Genomic DNA, 20,741 nt, shown 5'->3' on the forward strand with positions numbered 1-20,741 from the left:
TTTTTTACTGTTTATTTGACCATATTGTTCAGAAATTTTCACTTTTTAAAACCCGTACCTTTTTTTTTTTTCGTTTCAGTTTTTGCTAACTATGGTTTCACTTGGTGTTTCCTTGGTCTTGTCCATTATTTTCCAATTATGGGAATTATTTATTGACAACAAACATTTTGGTGGCATGACATCATGGCAATTGTAACGATTTAAGGTCTAACAAACTAGGACCTGTAGAAGAGGAAGGAGAAGAGATGAGGAAGAAGGGGCTGCCGAGAAGAGTGCAGACGATACCTCTACAGTCCCTTGTCGTGTATTTTATAATGTGTGTTTACAAGTAGATTTCCTTCTTAGACAAGGAAAGAAATCCTAAACAGAATACAACTCAAGACACGTAGCTAAAATAGGAAACCTACTCTAAACAGTAAACCAAATAAAAATAAGGCAACTTAGTCTGGAAAGGAAACAACTATACTAGGTTGGGAAAATCCCCCAACTTGTGACTCATAACTTAACAACAATGACACTTAGTAAATATTTGGTTGTCTCTAATTAGTATCATCTGATTAATTGATTGAATATTTATGTCATAGGGAGTATTTTCCGAAATTACAACCCGATCCAATTTCAAGTCAAGCCTGTTCTGCCATTAGTCCACCTATGTTTCTGAGTTGCAAGATAACAGAGGAGAAAAAGAAGAACTCATACGGTCATTAAATCAAGAAAATAAACATATTTATGTAAAAGGTATCTTTAAATTCCCACAATATGAGGAATATAGCCTTGACATCCTCATTTGACACAGAAGCAACACATGTTGTTTGTCAATGGAATGCAATCCCCGAACACTATTGGGAAAATATGGAAAAACTAATCTATGTCCATGGTGTCACAGGACCTTTGGTTACTTTAGAGTACAAAGCTCATAAAGTTCTAATTTATTTGAATAATATACAGTTTATTATTCCTCAAATTCTTTGTTTTCATTTTATGCATGGTGATTTTATTCTTGGAAATACCTTTTCACAAAATCATCTTCCTTTAACAATTTTACATAATTCTGTAAAAATAACTTTAAACTCTACTGAGGTTACGATATCAATTCTCCCTCAACACAGTTTTTTCATTGAGAAAGGTTTTACACCAAAACCAACTATTCGAATTCTAAAACCCACTCATTGGCTCTACCAGGAATTATCTAATAACTTTAGTGACAACCCATTAAAGTTATGGGATAAAAGCCCAAGATTTTGCCATATTCAACTCGATGATCCACTAAAGATCATTAGAGTAAAACCAATTTTATATTTTGAAGATGATATTAAGGAATTTGATATTCAATTAAAAGAGTTACAAGAACTCAAATTAATTGAACCATCAACAAGTCCTCACACTAGTCCAGCATTTATGGTACGCAACCATGCTGAACAAGTCAGAGGAAAAGCCCGTATGGTAATCAACTATAAGAGGCTTAATCAAAACATTATTTTCGATGGATACTTCATCACAAGAAAAGATGTTCTTATTCATAAGACCAAAACCGCTAAATATTTTAGCAAATTTGATTGCAAATCAAGGTTTTGGCAAATCAAATTGACTAACGAGAGTAAACCACTCATAGCTTTTAGTGTCCCATTTAATAAACATTATCAATGGATAGTTATGCCTTTTGGTCTTAATACAACCCCTCAAATTTTCCAAAGATGGATGGACTCTATATTTGGAGATCTACCTTTTGTGGCTATATATATTGCTGATATTCTTGTTTTCTCTTCTACTAAGGAAGAATATCAAGAACATCTCAAGCAAACCTCTCAATTATTCCAACAACATGGAATAATTTTAAATCCAAAAAAGATCGAATTAGAGAAAACCTCTATCAATTTTCTTGGACTCATTCTAACACAGAATGGGTTACAATTAAAAGATCATATTTTAGGAAAAATAAAGGAGTTTTCTGATAAACTGTATGATAAGAAACACTTACAACAGTTTCTTGGAATTTTCAATTATAGCCGAAATTTTATTAAGGACCTCTCTAAAAAAGGACCATTACTGAAAAAATTATACAAAGACAATAAATGGACATGGAATGATTCTGACACACAGGTTGTCCAACAAATAAAGGAGCTAACAAATCTTCCTCCAATATATTTTCCTACTCCAGGTGATTTCCTCATCTTAGAAACCGATGCTTCTAATGAACATTGGGGAGCAGAATTAAAAGCGACCCCTGAAAAATCCAACAGACGAACAAGTTTGTGGATACAATTCAGGAAAATTCACGTATACACAAATACATTCTATTATATTTGAAAAAGAACTTTTAGCTCATCTTTTTGGATTACAAAAATTCAAAAATTTTCTTATACCAAAAAAATGGTTTTTAATACGGACCGATAATCAGGAAGTTCGCGATTTTATGAAATCCAAAAAGGTGAAGAAAATGGCAAAAGAATTAATTGGTATAATGAAATTAGTCAATATAGATTTGAAGTAGAATATATTAACAGTTTAAGAAATTTTCTTGCAGATTATCTCAGTAGACAATGGATAAACAACAAAGCAATGATGGATGGATAACCATCAAAGGAAAAGGCAAGGCAAAAGAGTCCTCAAGCAGACCTACTGCAAAGGAATCTTCTAGCAAACTAATGCCACAAAAGCCTTTTGGGAAAAAATCTTCAGCGTCATATACACGACCTGCTAATAAGATTGATTTATCACAAGCTTCACTTACCCCAAGCGAACCATTTCAATATTTTCCTACACTAGGAATATCTCAATGGACTCCACTATCTCAGATTCAATGGACACAAACTCCATTATCTCAAACCCCTTATTCTCAAATTCAGTGGGTACAAAACCCATATGAGACCCTCTCACTTACCTACAAGTGACTCAGATGCAAAATGATATCTGACTTCGAAATCTCTTACAGAAAGCGTCTACAGAAGTCTCTGAATTCAAAATCACTGAATTTCATAGACATCAAGGACTCCCCAACGATGTCTATTACATGATTAATTAAGTATGGAAATCACACTGTGGCAATAAGAAAAAATCTTTCAAACAAGATATGCATACTCTTTCCACAACCTTTTGCAAACCAAAAACCTTTTCAAGAATTGATCTTCAAAATCATTACCCAAACGAATTTTGATGATGATATTGAATATGAGAAAATAAACAATTTTCCCAAGCTCTCCGAATTTATTACTGATTTTCATGAAAAACCCATTTTTCATAAAATCAGATGAATTTGTATTCATGAAAAAGCGAGGCATGTACTACCCAAGGAATGCTTCAAATTTATCAAAAGAAAATTTGTCGAAGATAATATTTTTCATTTTTCCTAGATATTACAAAAATATCTAAAAGACTTGTTTTTTCATGAGAATTATCTTCGAGTTCTTTTTTATCCTTCCACTGACTTATAGGATATGCACATAGTTTTTAAGGTGCTGGTAAGGCGTGGAGCTGATGCAGTCCATGGGTGATAAGGCAGTGGTCTGCCTTATGGGAAGTGAGTATGGCGGCCACCTTATGCTATAAGGCGTGAAAGGCGATGCCTTATGACACCTTACGACTAAGGTGATCGCCTTATGTGTTTGTTTTTTTTAAAAATACATCTTAAAATTGCTTTATGAAGATTCCAAATTACATTTTCTCATTGGCAGGTGTATAAGTTTTGATGCATATGTGATGCATTAGATCAATTTTTTTTTTTTAAACACATTATAAAATTACTTGATGAAGATTCGAAATTACATTTTCTCATTGGGAGGTGTATAAGGTCTGATGCACATGTGATGATCAAAATTTTCTTTTAAAACACATTTTAAAATTGCTTAATGAAGATTCCAAATTACATTTTCTCATTGGCAGGTGTATAAGTTTTGATAAACATGTGATGCATTGGATAAAAAACCATATAACTTAGAAAATAAAAACCCTTACCAAAAAAATAAATAAATAAATAAAATAAAACCCAAATCGCATCTCTCATTCTCTCTCAGTCTCCACTCCAAATCGTAAAACCCCAAACCGACGGTGAGCCTCATCCTTCGATTCTTCTCCAGCAACTTCTCCTTCTCCTCCGACAGCCTTCGGCGACATCTGGCGACCTCCGGCGAAGTGTCCTTCCACATCTCCAGGTATGTTTTAGTTTATATTTCTATTTTTGATTTGTGCGCTTTTTTTTTTTTCTCTTTTCTTCTTTCTTCTCCCTTCTTCTTCCTTCTTCTTTCATCTTCATCATACACCATACGGTTTTTGTTTCTCTCTTCTTCTTTCTTCTCCCTTCTTCCTTCTTTCATCTTCATCATACACCATACGGTGAGTCGGTGAGTCGGTGAGCTTGAGACTTCGTATGATAACAGTTTTTTTTTCCTTCCTACGGTGACTGTAACAACTTTAGAGACTTTCATGCTTAGCTTAGGCAAAGTTCCAACAGGGTTCTCTGAGACCCACCCATTGTTGGCTGTCACAATCAAAACCCAGAATTTCATCACTCCAATAGTCCAACCGACTCTGTAACCCTTGACCCAGAACTTATGACATGTTCGAAGCTCTTCTAGGTGGGGTGTGCGACATACCTGCTCCCTTGGTATTACAGTAACACTCAGCTTGTTAACATTAAAACTGTACATCCAGTTTCTCAACAACATTATTCTTTATTCTTAGTTGTATCCACCACCACCAACACCACCAGGACCAGTGTGGACTTGTGTAAAATTTTGTGCTACCACTACCATTTGCATGTGTTGTTTTGCATTTAATTTGTTGTCCCTTGTCTCTATGGGATTTAATTATATAGATGATGAAAAGGAAAATTTTGTTTTTTAATTTAAAATACCACCAGCAATGCCACCACTGTTTTTGTTCAGCAGCTTCTATTCTCTGATAGATTATGGTTTTCTCCCATTCTGATTTCTATGCATTTTTATCCTCTTTTCGCGGGGGATATTTTTAATGTCCTCCTTTTCTCCCTCAAATTAGTTTTGGGATTTACATACTTTTGTAAGTTGTCCCTCCGCTTTTATTTCTCCATGTTTTTGTGGATTACATAGCTTGCTGACATAGTATATCTTTAAGCAACATTAGAATGAAAGAACATCTTAGTATTACAGTAACAGTGTAACACTCAGCTTATTAACCTTAAAACTGCAACATCTTAACCTTTATGACCTTTATTTTCCTTTTTTTTTTTTTTTTTTTTCTATGTATGTTCTTTCAGGGGTCTGGTATTGTTGTGCTTGCTTTTGGTGTTTCTCTTGTGTCTGCTTTTGTTTGGAGGATATCTTCTTCCGCATGTTTAAAAGAACATGGATGGGAAGTTAGAATTTGTTTTTTAAAACCTCTATTTATAGTATTTGATTCTGTAGTATCCAGATAAGTGCCATAGTAGGTTCTGATTATGTAAGTATGGTGAATTCAGCCTAAATGTTAAATGTGGCTGTATTGACATGAGTTCCTTTTAATGGCTACCCAGAATAAGTATACATATGTGTTATTTTTCCTAGAGTATTTTTTCTTTTTCTTTTTCTTAGTCTGATTTTCCCATATCTCTTTAGTGGAGGTATTTGCTTTTATTACCTTATTACCTAATAGGCTAATATTCCCTTATTGTAATATTCCCTTTTATTACCTTTTTATTATTCTGATTACCTTTTTACATTACAGTCTTAGACAAAGAGACAAGTTGAATCCACTCATCTATAGAAACAATTGGTGGTAGCAGTGGGGGTGAAAATACAAGTATTGTTGCTACTACACAATCAACGATTGATCCAAGCAAGGATCCAAAAATGAGAGCTAAATCAAATGATCCTAGATGGAAATATGGGTATTAGCTTGACGTATTAGACAGAATTGGATTAAGTGTACCCTTTGTGGGAAGGATGTCAAGGGAGGAATAAAACGATTGAAACATCTTATTGCTGGCTATGGAGATGTAGCCAAGTGTATGAAAACAACGGAAGCAATTGCTAAAGAGATGAGAGATGCAATCTTGAAGAACTAGAGGAAGAGGGACCTTGATTGTTTTTTATGATTTGGATGTTAGTGATGGACCTACAAAAGTAACGGGACCACAACAGAATATAGTATCCGATATGAGGGTCTCATTTCCTATCCCTAGCTCTGGGGCAACTTCAAGAAGAAATAAAGCTATCATTCAAACACAATCCAAACAACAAGTAAGGGGTCCCATAGATAAGCATGTGAGGAGGACTCCTGAAGAAGTGATTGTAGATAGGTGGGATAAAGGTTCATATCAGACAACAATGGAGAACCGTGTAAGAGGAGAAGAAGAAAGAGATAAACGTCGTTCTTACTTTGCAAGGTGGGCTTATAAGAGTGGTGTTTCATTTAATGCTTTGAAGTTAAGGAGTTTTGAGGAATTGGTAGAAGCTATTGGTCAATATAGACCAGGTTTCAACCCCCTTCAATTCATGACTATAGGGGGCCTCTATTGAAGTCTGAAAATGATAAAATTGATGAGTTAAAGGTGAAGTATCAAGGATATTGGAGGAAATATGGGTGCACACTCATGTCTGATGGGTGGACAGACAAGAAAGGAAGGCACCTAATTAATTTTCTTGTCAACTATCCGGAGGGGACTTTTTTTTTAGAGTCTATGGATGCATCTAACCAATCACAAACAGCTGAAATGTTATTTAAGCTACTTGATAGTAAGGTCGAAGAGATTGGTGAAGATTATATGGTTCAAGTAGTCTCTGATAATGCTGCCAACTATGTTGCAGCGGGTCAACTACTAATGAAGAAAAGGAAGAGGTTATTTTGGAGTCCATGTGTAGCTCATTGCATAAACCTTATAATGGAGGAAATAGGCAAATTACGCTCTTATATGTCTGTTATATCGAAGGGCAGGAAATTAACTGCATTCATCTACAGGCACACTCGCCTTCCTGAAGCTATGAGGCAAAAAATAGGAGACTTAATTGAGGGCTGGAGTGACTAGATTTGCCTCTTCCTTTTTAACTCTCCAGAGCTTATACAAGTACAAAAGAATCTTTGAAAAAATTATTTGTTAATGATGAATGGTCCCGTTCTAAGCTTGCATCTACAGAGGCAGGGAAGAAAGCTTCTGAGACTGTGTTTGCTACAACATTCTGAAATGGTGTGATGGATTGTATAAGAACATCACAGCCTCTTCTTCAACTCTTGAGGATTGTAGATGGTGATGAGTTGCCTGTTATGCCTGAAGTATATATGGCAATACAAGTGGTAAAGAAGAACAAAAATTTTTTTGGAGACAATAAAAGGAAATGGAAGAAAATCATAGCGATTGTTGATCACCGTTGTGAGACTATGATAAATGGATCAATATATTTAGCTGCATTTTTCCTCAATCCAAATAAGTTCTATAAGGCAATAGCAGATAATCTAGATAATGAGTTGGACTTAGCTCAAAAAGCAAGTGATGCCTTCAATGATGTTCTTGCAAGGTTGGTGCCTGATGAGACCTTGCAAGATAAGATCATTGTCCAGATTGTCAAGTATACCACTGTTCAAGAAAGTTTTGCAAAGGACATGGCCATTAGACAAAGGGACAAGTTGAATCCTAATAAGTATATTTCTTTTAAAGTTCTAATTAGTTTAGAACTTTGTATGTTGATTTTTTACTTAACCTATTTTTTTATATTATATATTTATAGTCTCTTGGTGGTCTCGACATGGAAGTACTGCTCCTGACATTTCAAAGCTTGCATTGCGCATACTTGGTCTTTGTTGCTCATCTTATGGTTATGAGCGCAATTGGAGCACATTTGAATTTGTGAATATTGACTATTGAGTTCTGAGTACTTGTACTTCACTCAATATGGTTTTATTGAAGATAAGTAAATAACCTCATATTATTAATGTTTTTCAAATTCACACCAAGAAGAGGTATAGGTTAGAGCATCAACGGTTAAATGATTTTGTCTACATTCAATATAATCGTCGACTTCAAGCAAGGTTCCAAGAAAGAAAAGAACAATGCAGAAACTACAATCCATTGTTGCTCGATGAGCTTAATTGTAGTGAGTGGATGATTGGTGAATCAGAGGATGAATTAGTTTATCCTGAGAATGATCTCACTTGGAAAGATGTTGATAGAGCACTTGAGGCATCTTCATCATATCAAGGCCACAATAGACCAAGGAGGGCTCCAACATCTACTAGTGGAACCAATCTTTGTTATACCCGGCTTGGTAGGAGGGTTAAGCTTGAGGATTCAGATGAAGAAGTGGATGAGATGAGTGAAGAGGATATTCGTGATGATGAAAACATTGAGGACGATTATGGCATAGCTCCAAATGATGCAAACCAGAAACAGAATGCAAATGAGAAGATTTTAATTTAATTACTGATTTGGATTGAGAGTCTTTGAGTCTTTGAACTTTGAAGTATTTTGAGTCTTTAAACTTTAAAGTTTTTTAGGTCCTTGAACTTTTAAGTATTTGACTTTCATTGTTTACTAAATTTTTAGTATTTTAGTTTATTTTATGTTTTTACTTCATTGAAGTTTAAAGTTTTTTAGAATGATTAAGAATCCCCAGGTTAGTCACTTCTCATCCATTTAATTTGGCATCTCGATTTTTACTTTCAATGTGTTTTAATTTTAAGTTCTTAATTACTTCTTTGACAAGAGTAGAAATATAGTGGATGACCTTAAGGCTTAGGCACTCATTATGGCATCATAGAGGTAAGTATAATAAATACTTGTATATTTTATGTCTTCTTTTCTTTATATTTATAATTTTGTTTCATTATTATGTATTTATATTATATGTTAATATGTTATGATGATTGATTATTGAATATTGATGATTAATGAAGATGAACTTAGTTTATTCACTTTATTGATTTGTTTTCTTGATGAATATCTTACATTGGTATGAATATGAACCTTGCCAAATAGATTGGTTTTATAAAAAAAATTACACAGGAACGCTTTAGTCAATAAGACGACGCTTTATGTCCGCCTTATCGCTAAGGCACTCCGAAATACCCTCAAACGCCTCCGTCGCCTTAATGCCTTAAAAACTATGGATATACACACTATCGAATGGGGACTCTGTGGACGAATTTTTTTCAACCTAACACGAAATTTACCCATCATCTACCGATAATGATGCACACCATGATTTATCATACTTTCAAAAATTGAAAGTTTTGTCCCGGTTTGGCTTTAAATATTTACTCCTCTTTGGGCTGGCGGGAAAGAGAAAATTTTTATTAACCCTACCAAATCTGGATTCTTACTACTGCCAACCAAGATTCATATATTGGACCCCCCAAGATTGAAGAAGATATAAGTCTTGAAATAATCCAAAACAGTAATCATCGATAAGTGTGGAAAGGTGCCTTAATAACATTAAGGAAAAAAGCCTTTGAACTAGCAGGAGACCGGTTTACTACCAAAGTAATCAACAGTCGAAGATCATTCTGCACAGGCATTCATGTTGACTACATGGTCAATCCTCACAAGAAACTGAAGCAAATCAATTTCTTGACAATATTATGGACTTGGTACCATTGGACGCACCATTGGATTTACTCTTGGATGTCCAATCTACCATTGCCTTACAAGAAGCAATGGATGAAGACTTACTCGGTTATGGAGGACACTCTTCGACAGGAAGTTTTGATTCTATAATTGAGCACAACATTGATAATATGATGGAAGCATAAAATGGACCAACCATATAGAACCATCATGACATCTCACATGACTCTCATGATGACGTCACCAAATTTTATCGAAACTATACACTTATTACCGGTACTGTAGCAAGTTACTGTTTATGGATTTAAGTTACACTGAAATCCACGAACTTCAGAGGTCTTTAAATCCGGAGTCTATAAAAGGAGACCCCCTCCTCAGTTGTGATCATCAATTATTGTAATATTACTCGAAAGTTCTTCTGTAAAGCTCTCTTGTTATAAGGTTTTCCTATTGTAAGAAATTTCTGTGTAAGATCTCTTGTATTTTGCCCCGGCAGTCTCCGGCTAGAGTTGGTATCAGAGTGGCAGCGACGATCACTGTGGCTCTTCATCTGCACCCTTGGTTAGATAGATAAGAGAATCACCTGATTCTCATATCAGGGCTATTGATCAGTGCGAATTACCGCCGATCATTAGCAGATTGACTAATCTATCTCCTTATAATCTTCCTGCAATATATTCAATGAATTTTTCTTTAGACCATAAATTCTTCTGATTGGTTATCATTATACCAAAAGTTTGTGCCCAATCATCAATTGTTGATTCATAGTCTTTAAAGGGTATATGGGTCAGGTCAAGATAGGTTCCTCCTGACGCAATATTGGTCTTGTTTAAGTCATCTTTTCTTTGGTAAAAAGACGTGGGAGTTGGATCATCTTCTTCTTTGGTAGTGAAGATGTTATTGTCTTCAAAATGAGTTCAGGCTCCATATTGAGGGGCGAACTCAGGATCTTTTTCAAGATGATCATCGGAAGAAATTTGTCGTTTCGATTTAGAGCTAGACTCAGGTTGGTCTGTAACTAGCTCTTCATTGTCATCTGAATACTCTCGAAGTGATGCATGTTCAGTTGGAGTTGGGAGTCATCACTTTTGCCGTATGCTTCCCAAAAATACGAAAAAAGGGAAAACAACAAGCATTCCGTTCTAAACACGTTTAGCGTTTAAAACATGTTCCCCTTTTTTTTGGCATTTTTTAAGACTTGATTTGTTGAACATAATGTTTACTTAATTGACTATATCTCTCTCTCCCAAACTCTGATTGACCTGATTCTTTTGCCAACTTGAAGCTAACTCAATAGCCCATATTTCTCATGATAACAACTTCTGCTCAAATTCCTTGCACAGACCCCAAAATTGAGCTACTGGATTGGGTTTTAATTTTGGAAAATATTCCCTCAGACATAGATATTCAATTTAATCAATTAATTGGATGTTACTAATTTAAAGACAACCAACAAATATGGCTAGATCAAGGTCTATGACATTGGAGGTACAAATATCTATTACTTAAAACAAAAGAATCAATTGTCGTCAAAATACTGCCAAATTTCTGAAAACAGTATAAAAATTACAAATTATTTGGAGATGTATATTTCTATTTCAAAAAATAATAAAAGAACTAAAACACACATGTCACATACACAATACAAATAATAAAACAGAAATTAATTAGACATCAATATTTGTTTCAGTCAAATATTGGTAGAAATATCTTACAATGAAAGTCAAAGATTTCAAAAATGAAGGAGCTATAGTATTTGTTTAGCAACTTTATTCTTTTTGAAGAAATGTAAGAATGGACACAGGCTTGGGTTATCGAAGTATGATTTGATCAACAAATTCATCCATATTGACTAAAGTTTTTTAGTAACATCGATAACAGTTCAAAATAATGATAATACCCAACTTTTACAAGATATGGAATTTCAACAAGAGGATTTAAACACTAAGTCCTCAAAGATATTGACTAGGCTTAGACACAAATGATTAGGTTATGCCATTAAGGGATGGTAGAATAAGGATGACGAAATGAAAAGATCAACAGACCCACAAATTAGAGTTTCAATTAAGAGAACTGGGCCAGGATAGGCCAGGATAGGAAGAATGTTGTCAAGAAGAGAGGATATTGAACATGACAACAAAAGAAAACAAGCCCTAGAATTATAAATAAAAAAAATAAAAAAAAATCAAGATTCATGAAACTTACAAGACTTAAGGATGATAGAAGAAGAAAAAGGGATAAATCCATGGGAATTAGAATGAATGCAACTCTACAAATCAACACCTAGAAGGACCATGATCATATCATGCTCCTAAAGAAACGAGCGGAATTTAGCACCAGGACCAAATTCAAAGCTCAAAGCAAACCTTATATATTAAAATTTTAATTATTCCCAAAGCTTATTTTATTTGAAATAAGCTTTGGGAAGGGTTATAAATGTGTTGGACCTTTAGTTCCATGGGTTTTCTTTGTAATGGACCACTTTAATGGGCTTTTAATATGGGAATAGGCTACGTATATGGGATTACTTAAGTTATTTCCTTATTTTAATTGCTTAAGTGTTTTAGTTATGCTCGATTAGGAGTCTATAAGTCCAGTCCTGTTTTGAGTCCTATTTTCTTTGTTATTTCAGTTTCCTAGTCAATTTATGTTACCTTATTAATTAAGGATTGGGTTAGGCATTTCTTTTTTAGTGTTCGAGTCTATTTTTGAGTCTTTTAAATAAGTTTGTAAGGAAGACTAGCATTGCACAAGAGTTTGATAAACAAAATTGCAGCTTTTGTTGCTGTCCTCCATTGAAAACCTCTTTTGTTTGATCAAGAAACCCCTTGTGTGTGAAACAAAAGGGATTGGTGTTTGATCCAATAAACACCTTGCAGTGTGAAGCCTAGGTGGATCTTTCTACACTACTGCTGGTTATTGGTTTTCTAATCCTATTATTCAATCACTGTCATTAACAAGTCTATCTCTTCACTTTTCTGCAGCTAGAATCCTACTTGTTCTAGAAGTTCATATACTCCATTATTTTTTGGATTAAGCAAACCAGCCATCAGATCGAAATTTGGACTGAGCCCCTTAAGAACTTGATTCAAGTCCCACTCAGTTTTGACAAGCCGATTGGCTGCTGGAGTGAAACAACTATTTTACCCCTTGCTTTTTTATACTATGTTTTCAGACCTGAACTCAATTCTGATTTCTTTAGTTATATAGTTACTGATTAAGGTTACGTTCAAGTTTGAGATCAGTAATCCTTCTTCACTCTGAACCCTAATATTTGTGATTAAATCACTGCTTTAACCCTATTCCTATTGCTATTACGAATTACCCAATTTTCCCTAATCTGAACTATTCTATGATTAAAACAACAACAATAACAACAACAACAACAACACAACTCAGCCTTATCCCAACTGAATGGGGTTGGCTACACGGATCCAAAGGCCAAAAAAAAAACTTTTGGACATACCACTTACAAATCAGCAACCCGGATCATAGCCCTCCAGTTGATCCAAATATCTATATCAATCAACCTTATTTACGTTTGAGTTTATGTGGAATGCTTTATGTTTTGTTTATTTGTCTTGATCAATTACTTAAGTTAAAGGATATATGTGTGGGCCTCTACCATATGTGTCTGTGTGTCTACTTCTTCATCATCTCCTCTTCATTCTTGTTTACTGGTTTTATTATTCAGGTATTGTTTCAATTTACATCCATAATATCCAATAGAACTTCAGTTTTATAAGTGAGTCAAGTATTCCACTAGGCTTGACGCAGACTTCTTGATGGTTGCATAAAAATTTAGTAATAATTTCAAAAGAAAATTCTGATTTTAATGGAAAGTAAATCTTGATCAGTGTCCAGCTTCATAGAATCTGTTAGGCATGTCAACAGAGAGTTGCACTGCCAAAGCAAACAGTTATTAGTGAATCAAGTGACTGGAAGTTCCTGAAACTATCATGGTTTTAATTACAGAAAAAGTTACTGGATTGTATGGGTCCAGGTCCTTCAGTTTATTAAGGTTTTAGAGAAAATCTTAATAAAGATTGTCCAACATAGGATGGGTTCTACAAATGTAATCTGGTTTTGGAGAAAATTGTTGTCGTATAGCATTATATGGATATGTGCAAGAACATCAGTTGGATTTGACAAAAAAGAGCAACCCAGTGCACAAGACTCCCGCTACTGCAGGGTCCGGGAGGGACAAATGTATGCAGCCTTACCCCTTGCTTCGCAGGAGAGTCTGTTTCCAAGTTTTGAACCTGTGACCAACATGTTACAATAGTGCAACTTAACCATTGCGCCACAGTCTAGCCCACTATTAGTTGGAATTTGATCTTCACAAGAAATGTCTAAGATTGGCAGTTGATTATTATTAAACCTGCAACAGATTATTTATGCAGTTGCAATAGACCTGATCAATGGATTTGGAAGAATAGCATAAAGTAATTGTTTGTGTTAAAACCTATCATGAACCTTTATGTGATAAATCTTCTGAACATAGAAGTATAGAACAGGCTCTGATTTGGAAATCAAACACTACCGGAATTCAGGTTTTTGGATAAACTGTTTCTCCATAAAAGCTCCTAAATCTTGACATCTTGCAAAGTAGAGTTTCAAGCTTGCCAGAAAATGCTATCCTAGTTGTAGCTCCATAGATTTGGCAGATCCTAAATGTTGAAATGAATACTTCTCTGGTTTTGAAAATACTTTGAAGGCCTATTTGCCGACAAATGGATTCTCCTCAACTTGCGATGATTTATACATCCAGAGCCAGAACTTAATCCCAAGACATATCTACTCCTGTGGAATCTGATCCTATATTTTTTTATTTCGTAAAAAATCTGATCCTATATGGTGTCAGTTAGTGGTTGTGTAAAATAAGAAAAAGGGGGGGAGGGGGGGGGGGGACTGAATCTTTGTGGACTAATCCATAAGTTGGCCAAAGTAATTGCTGTTATTGCTAGATATATGATGACACATCTATGACTACCAAGGATTTGCAAGGAAAAGAAACCTTTCTGAAGAGCTACAAATGTTGGGAAGCTATTCACGAATAGTCATCAGAAAGATATATTTGTTTTTTTTATTCCAGTATTTGAATAATTGTGTATGTATCTTATGCCAGTGGATTGTCTTTCTCACTGTTCTACGTTCTTCCCTCATAAGTCATAATAAATTTCTCTTCCCTTTCCTATGAGGGGGAAAAAGGAAAACAAAGGATAAGTTTTTGGTAATTAGAATTGTAGTTTTTCAGCTATACCAGTCTGGGAAATTAAGATTCTATTTGGATAGGTCATTAACCTGGCCAACATTGACTTCTTATTATATAGTGTCAGAGGTGATTGAGGCAACCATGGCAGAGGCAGAACAGGGGGAAGCAGTTGGATTACTGGCAGTTTTCAAGCACTAGGGTGGTGTCGTGATTCAGAAATTGCCATGGTTGAAAGTGTGGTGGGGTAGTTGTGGCTTATGAGAGGTATGGTGGTGATAGATTTGAGGTAAAGGGGCTACCATTGGGTGGCAGCGGTTAGAGCCATGGTGGAGACAGGAAGCAAAACCAAAAGCATGGTGATGGTCCTGTGGACATGATGGAAAGCAGTAGCGTTCAGGCAGACATGATGCTGAGAGCGGGAATGATGGTTTAAGAGGAAGGCATGATGGTGGTGGCAATAATAATGGTCGTGTCCATATGATTTATTTCCAAGTCCTATACGGTTAGAATTGCAATAAGCAATATTTTAGGAATCACCATTTGAATACAATAAGTCAATGATCCTGCACAATGCATTCCAGCACCTTCAAGAAGTACCGTAGGTTAAGAAAAAGACATTTGCAAAATACAACTATGTACCTAGTAAAAGTACCAAAAAGATGTATAGAAACAAAAAGGTGAGGAAAGACAACATCGGTTGGTATTAAATATTAACAAAATTTTAGAATGGTAAGCCCTAATGGTGACAACGACGAGAGGGTAATGCTAAATGGGAAAATTAGTATATGAAATGCAATCCTTCAAATACAGGAAATAGACAAACATACATTTTGTTGAGGATCTGAACAATTGCTTTTGTCATTTGTTACTGACCCATCATCAGCTGGTTCCCTTAAAAGTCGATTTTGCTTCAGTGTCTCATTCATTGCTCGCACAGCCCTAAACATAAGTTCATTTAGAACAATATGAGCACGATAGCTAATGCTCAACGAAAAGTAGTCACTTCTTAAACACTAGAGGGTGTAAAATGCCCCATTAAATAGAAGTGCTAAAATAATCCTGTTGGAGAAGCAATTAGTCATACATTAGCATGCTGATATGTTTTAATTCCATTCAGCACGGGTGTTTTGGTCTTTTAATTATAATATGTGCATGATCAGAATGCATAAGCAGTTATAATGGATTTCATTTGAAGGTTGGAACAATCTAGGAGACCTTGACACTTTGCTCTTCATTAACAATCCTCTTCTTCAGTTATAATTGGATCAAAGCAAGGTTATGGATCACAAATCTTTGCTTTTCTCCTGAAATTTACTTTCACTTTTTCTTCAATCTAATTCCATGAAACAATTCCTCTTCTAGCCAGGACTTGACCGTATCATCTTTTTAGTTACAGAAATTTAGATTTATTATCATTTCTTCTCCCATACCTACCCTCTCATGAACTTCTGCATTAACCCAAAAAGACCTCCCCGATAAGTGATAAGTCTACAGTTCACTGCAACCATGAGAAAATAGTTTCAGCACATAAGCCCTAAGCAAGCAGGGCATATCTGCTTCTGACTTGGTAAATAACTCTTCAGCTTCGAAACTAACTGATAGTCATCACCAATCGACTAAAGCTTGGTGGGCCAGAACAGGTCCTATATTTCGCAGCATACAACGGCTACTATCCCAAGAAAGGATCCACAAACCAAATCAAAAGTAGAGTGGTAGGGCACCTTTCAAGCTCAACTATGTCATTGCTGTCAAGGTAACAGTCATATCCTTTTTCATTTAGTTGTTCTTCTTGGGCCCTTGGCACATAAACTAACCTGCTAGGGTGCAAGTCTGCAATAACCTCTTAAAAGCTTACTAGCCTAATTACATTTATTAAGTCTCCCTCAATCACTACCATATGAAATGCAAGGATTATGAGAAGCCAAGCCCTTCAAATAATTTATGGGCTTTGATACTAGCTGAATCCCTTCCACCATCAAATGGCTCTTGTCTTTATCATAAGCTTACATGATTTTAAACAGAACCTTTCCTGAAAAACCTGAGCACAAAACCACCACTGCTAGAAGCACTATTAACTTGGGACTTTTGCACTTGAAGGGGGAAAAAATTAACTAAAAGGAAGATATAAATAATTCCTTAAGTAGAAGAAGGAACATGTATACAGTTGAAGTGCTATATCATATTTGTGAACAGAACTCATGGCATAGCCAACTCCTACCTAACGATATCATCACCAATCTCTGGAGTAATGCTAATGCTCCGCCTCCTTATTCTACGAGTCTCAGACGTTGATGCCCCCTCCGACCTGTAATCAGTTCACATTTTGTATGTCACCACATACTCTCCTAAAATATCTAGAATTAAATGAATGAAAGCAGATTGGATCCATAGAAGAATACAAATTACTTCTCAACACTAGCCCAACAAACAACAGAGAAAATCATAAAAAATGTAGTTTTATTTGCATAGCAGCATCCATCCTATTCCAAAATCAAAGAGTTATCGACATCATAAGATTGGAGAATGACTAGTCTCATAAACTAAGAAATTTCTATTTTCCTTGAACTAACTTTTAACTTCTCAACCTAAAAAAATATTTTAACTCCAATTAAAACAAGTTTCAGCAACACCCATGACCATGAGTGCTCTCCAACAAGGGAAAAAAAATAAGGAGCTATAAAATAAAAAACGAACTAAACCAATTGATCTAGATCGAGCTACAAAAAAGAGGATTCAATGCTGCCAATTTTTGTCCCAAACCTGGGTCAATTTTGTTCCATTGAACCAGTCAAATTTTCGGTTCAATTCTGTCCCAGATCTGGTTCTGGTTTGACCCCATCAAACTAGCTTGTTGGCAGCCTTGTTCCTTCCATCGATTCAGCAAGTCAAGCCTCTATCTTTTCTTCACATAAATCTTCTAGAAGCTCTGCAGCAACTACTGATTGGAAGTCTCCAGACTATCAATCGAATTCAGCACTAGACTAGGATTTTGCTTCTATTTTGTTCCTTTCTTAAGCAGCAAGTTATTTCCTTCTTAAAGGTTTCTTGTTAGGAGATTCTAGTTTCCTTTTTGGTTTCCTCTATTGGTTAGACAAAGAAGTTATTTTGTTAGTTTATTGGTTAGCAAGATTAGGAGTTATATTTCAGTTTGAGTTTCCTATTTTAGCACCTTCCATTTTGTAATCAATTTGTAAGGATGTATATACAAGCCTCCATCAATTGTAATAGCTATAGAATGAATTTTTAAAACAAAGTTCTATGCTTGCTTGTATATTTTTGGCCTGAGAGGTTGTTCATCAATTGAGAGAGCTGAGGGTGAGAGACCCAAGCTGAGATATAACTATTCCCTATCCCACTTTCGTCCACCATCGATTCTCACCCTTTTCTTTTCTCTCATCTTCTATTATCTTTGTTTATTGAGTTGTGTTTTGCAACCAAGTTGAAGCCCTAAGGAACAACTACAGACTGAGTTTGATATTCAGCCATAATACTGAAATCGATATCAGAAATATAGAGGTTTCTTGAAATTGGGTCGATCACCAGATCTCCCTGGTCTGAACTCTAATCGACCAGCCCCTCTTAGGGTTTTGTTACAGCCCCCAAAAGGAGCCTTCGACCAGCACAGCTAGGCCTTTGGAGGCCTCTTGAGGGAGCTGCAGGGTTTTCTCCATTCAACCTGTGAAAGCCTATTTACTGCCCAGCTCTAGGTTGTGATTGGTTTCCAAACTACTTGGTGGTTTCCAGCCATTTCTAGAGGGATACTTGGGGATGTTATTGGCTACATTCAATCCCAATTTGAATGCCATCCAAGACCAGGTTGGACCATTGCGAGTTTTCACCCTTTTGCGCCCTATTTGGCCCAATTTCTGGTTTGTACTCAGATCTACCATTTTCTGTCTAATCTGGTCTGTTCCAAGAGATAATGGAGGTTGTTTGGGACTTTAATGGAACTCATTACCCCTTGGTAATTTAGTCTGACATCAACAACCTATTCACTTAAACCACCAATAGAATCTTAGTAAATCAATGATAACTTTTACACAACTCACAAACATAAGATAATGGTCCATTGGAAATCTAACTGATAAGCTTTCATATTGCACTGAAATCACACCAAGTGAACAAGTTTTGACATTCCAACGTAACACCAAACCCAGGTGACATAAATATCCCATGCAATGCATCAACATTCTCTAAAGGATGATAGATCAAGGTTGAAAGCAAGGACTTGATTCTTGTTTTGACTGGACAATGATAACCTGCCCATTAAGACCCAACTTGTAAATTTTATTTCATTTCAGCTGAAATTTCAAGAATTTCAGATCTCAGCCATCAAAACAAAACTCAAAACTCCCAACACCCACTACCACTGAATTCAACTTAATTAAGCCTTACCCCAAATAAATGGGGTTCGCTACACAAATTCTCTTTCAACATTCAACTCTATTTAAAGTCATATTTGTTGTAAATCCAAAGCCATCCATATAACTGTCACCACTACTCACAGGTCATTTGGAACTCTCCCTTGTTCCAACGCCTTTAATCTGACATCATCTCGTCCTCCCCACTAGAGCTTTCGCTGGTCATGTTATGTAGATAGGAAGAACTCTTCTTCAGTGAGATTTCTCCTTCTCTATATAGCAGGCTAATCCAAGATTAGCTTCAGCCCACATTCTCATTCTTCTAAGCACTAGAAGTATTAGTAGTTAGCCATTCCCCTTTCATACTAATGAATATCCACTAACAAATATAAAATTTAACATAATTGAGAGGTGAATGCCATTCCCGAACTTAAAGTGGCCAGACAAATCAAACTTTGACATTCGTATCAAGTACTCTGTAAATGTTTTTTTTAGCAACCCCGTGCACGAGGCTCCCGCTACTGCAAGGTCTGGGAGGGGCAAATGTAGGAAGCCTTACCCCCTGCTTTGCAAGAGAGGTTGTTTCAAAGTTTCAAACCTATGACCAACATGTTGCACAGGCTCACCCCTGATCAAGTACGCTGTAAACACGACGTATAAATCATCACTCACTTTAGATTAAAATAATTTTAGAAGGATGGAGAGCAAGAAGAAGTAATTCAAAGCATGTATCACAGGGAAAAGTAATGGAAGAAATATGGGAAAGAAAGGAGTAGGTCACAATGCTCTTCATTTAAAATTACATAGGATTGAACTATCATGTAGAAACAGTCAAGGACATGCAAATGTAAAGAATAACCAAATTAGAAAGCAATACATTCCACAATGAAGCCATTATTGCATAAGATATAAAATCACAAAAAAAATAAATAAAATATAGACATCTAGCAACTTATCATGAAAGAAACATTCATCCCATTAGCATCCACCCCCCCCCCAAAAATAATAAATAAATAAAAAAGGAAAACAAAAACCAATCACATTAGCATTACAGTTTTCATAGTTCAAATGAACAACATTATCTATAACAACCTTGACGAAGCCATATCATCCGAATATTCTCTGAATGATTGTCTATCACCACTTAGCATGGACCGTCCACGTGCCCGAAATAAAGGATGCTCCGGACTGTAAAAAAACAATGCACTAAGAATTCGTGGACTACACAAATATACCAATAATGATTTAAACTACACAAACGAGCAAATATAATACCTTTACATGACCATTAGTGTTTCTAACTTGAATTGATAGTCATCTTTTCACCACAGATAGACCCTCAAGAAAGTATTCAAAGAGAGAGAGAGAGAGAGAGAGAGAGAGAGAGAATAAAAAAGAAGACGACGATTGAGTCATTGACCCTCAAACTTATTTCTTTCTGCATCACTATCAAGTAACTAGTAGTCTGTAACTTCTAAGTCATGAAGAGTACAAACCATAGTTGGCACCAAGGCGGTAGAGGGATGCCTAGGAGACAAGGCACCCTAGTATCGTAGTTGTCAAGGTGTCTCCGAGGTGTCCAGGGGTCATCTTGCGTCTAGCCCCCCTCCAATGCCTTGGGTAGCCTAGACACCGTGACAACTTTGCCTAGTGTCCC

At 35.8% G+C, this 20,741-nt stretch overlaps 1 protein-coding gene across 1 annotated transcript in view; it reads right to left on the minus strand.

The window, feature by feature from the left end:
- Positions 1 to 20,741, minus strand: part of LOC122059075 (serine/threonine-protein kinase EDR1-like) — a 52,696-nt gene that overhangs the window by 9,897 nt on the left and 22,058 nt on the right. The window contains exons 9-12 of the mRNA XM_042621775.1: positions 20,177 to 20,272; positions 16,942 to 17,028; positions 15,551 to 15,662; positions 2,198 to 2,224 (exon numbers count right to left, since the gene is read on the minus strand). Coding sequence (XP_042477709.1) covers positions 2,198 to 2,224; positions 15,551 to 15,662; positions 16,942 to 17,028; positions 20,177 to 20,272 — 322 coding nt within the window. The remainder of the gene's footprint in view (positions 1 to 2,197; positions 2,225 to 15,550; positions 15,663 to 16,941; positions 17,029 to 20,176; positions 20,273 to 20,741) is intronic.

Source organism: Macadamia integrifolia, chromosome 13 (assembly GCF_013358625.1).
Source record: "Macadamia integrifolia cultivar HAES 741 chromosome 13, SCU_Mint_v3, whole genome shotgun sequence".
Taxonomy (NCBI): Eukaryota; Viridiplantae; Streptophyta; class Magnoliopsida; order Proteales; family Proteaceae; genus Macadamia; species Macadamia integrifolia.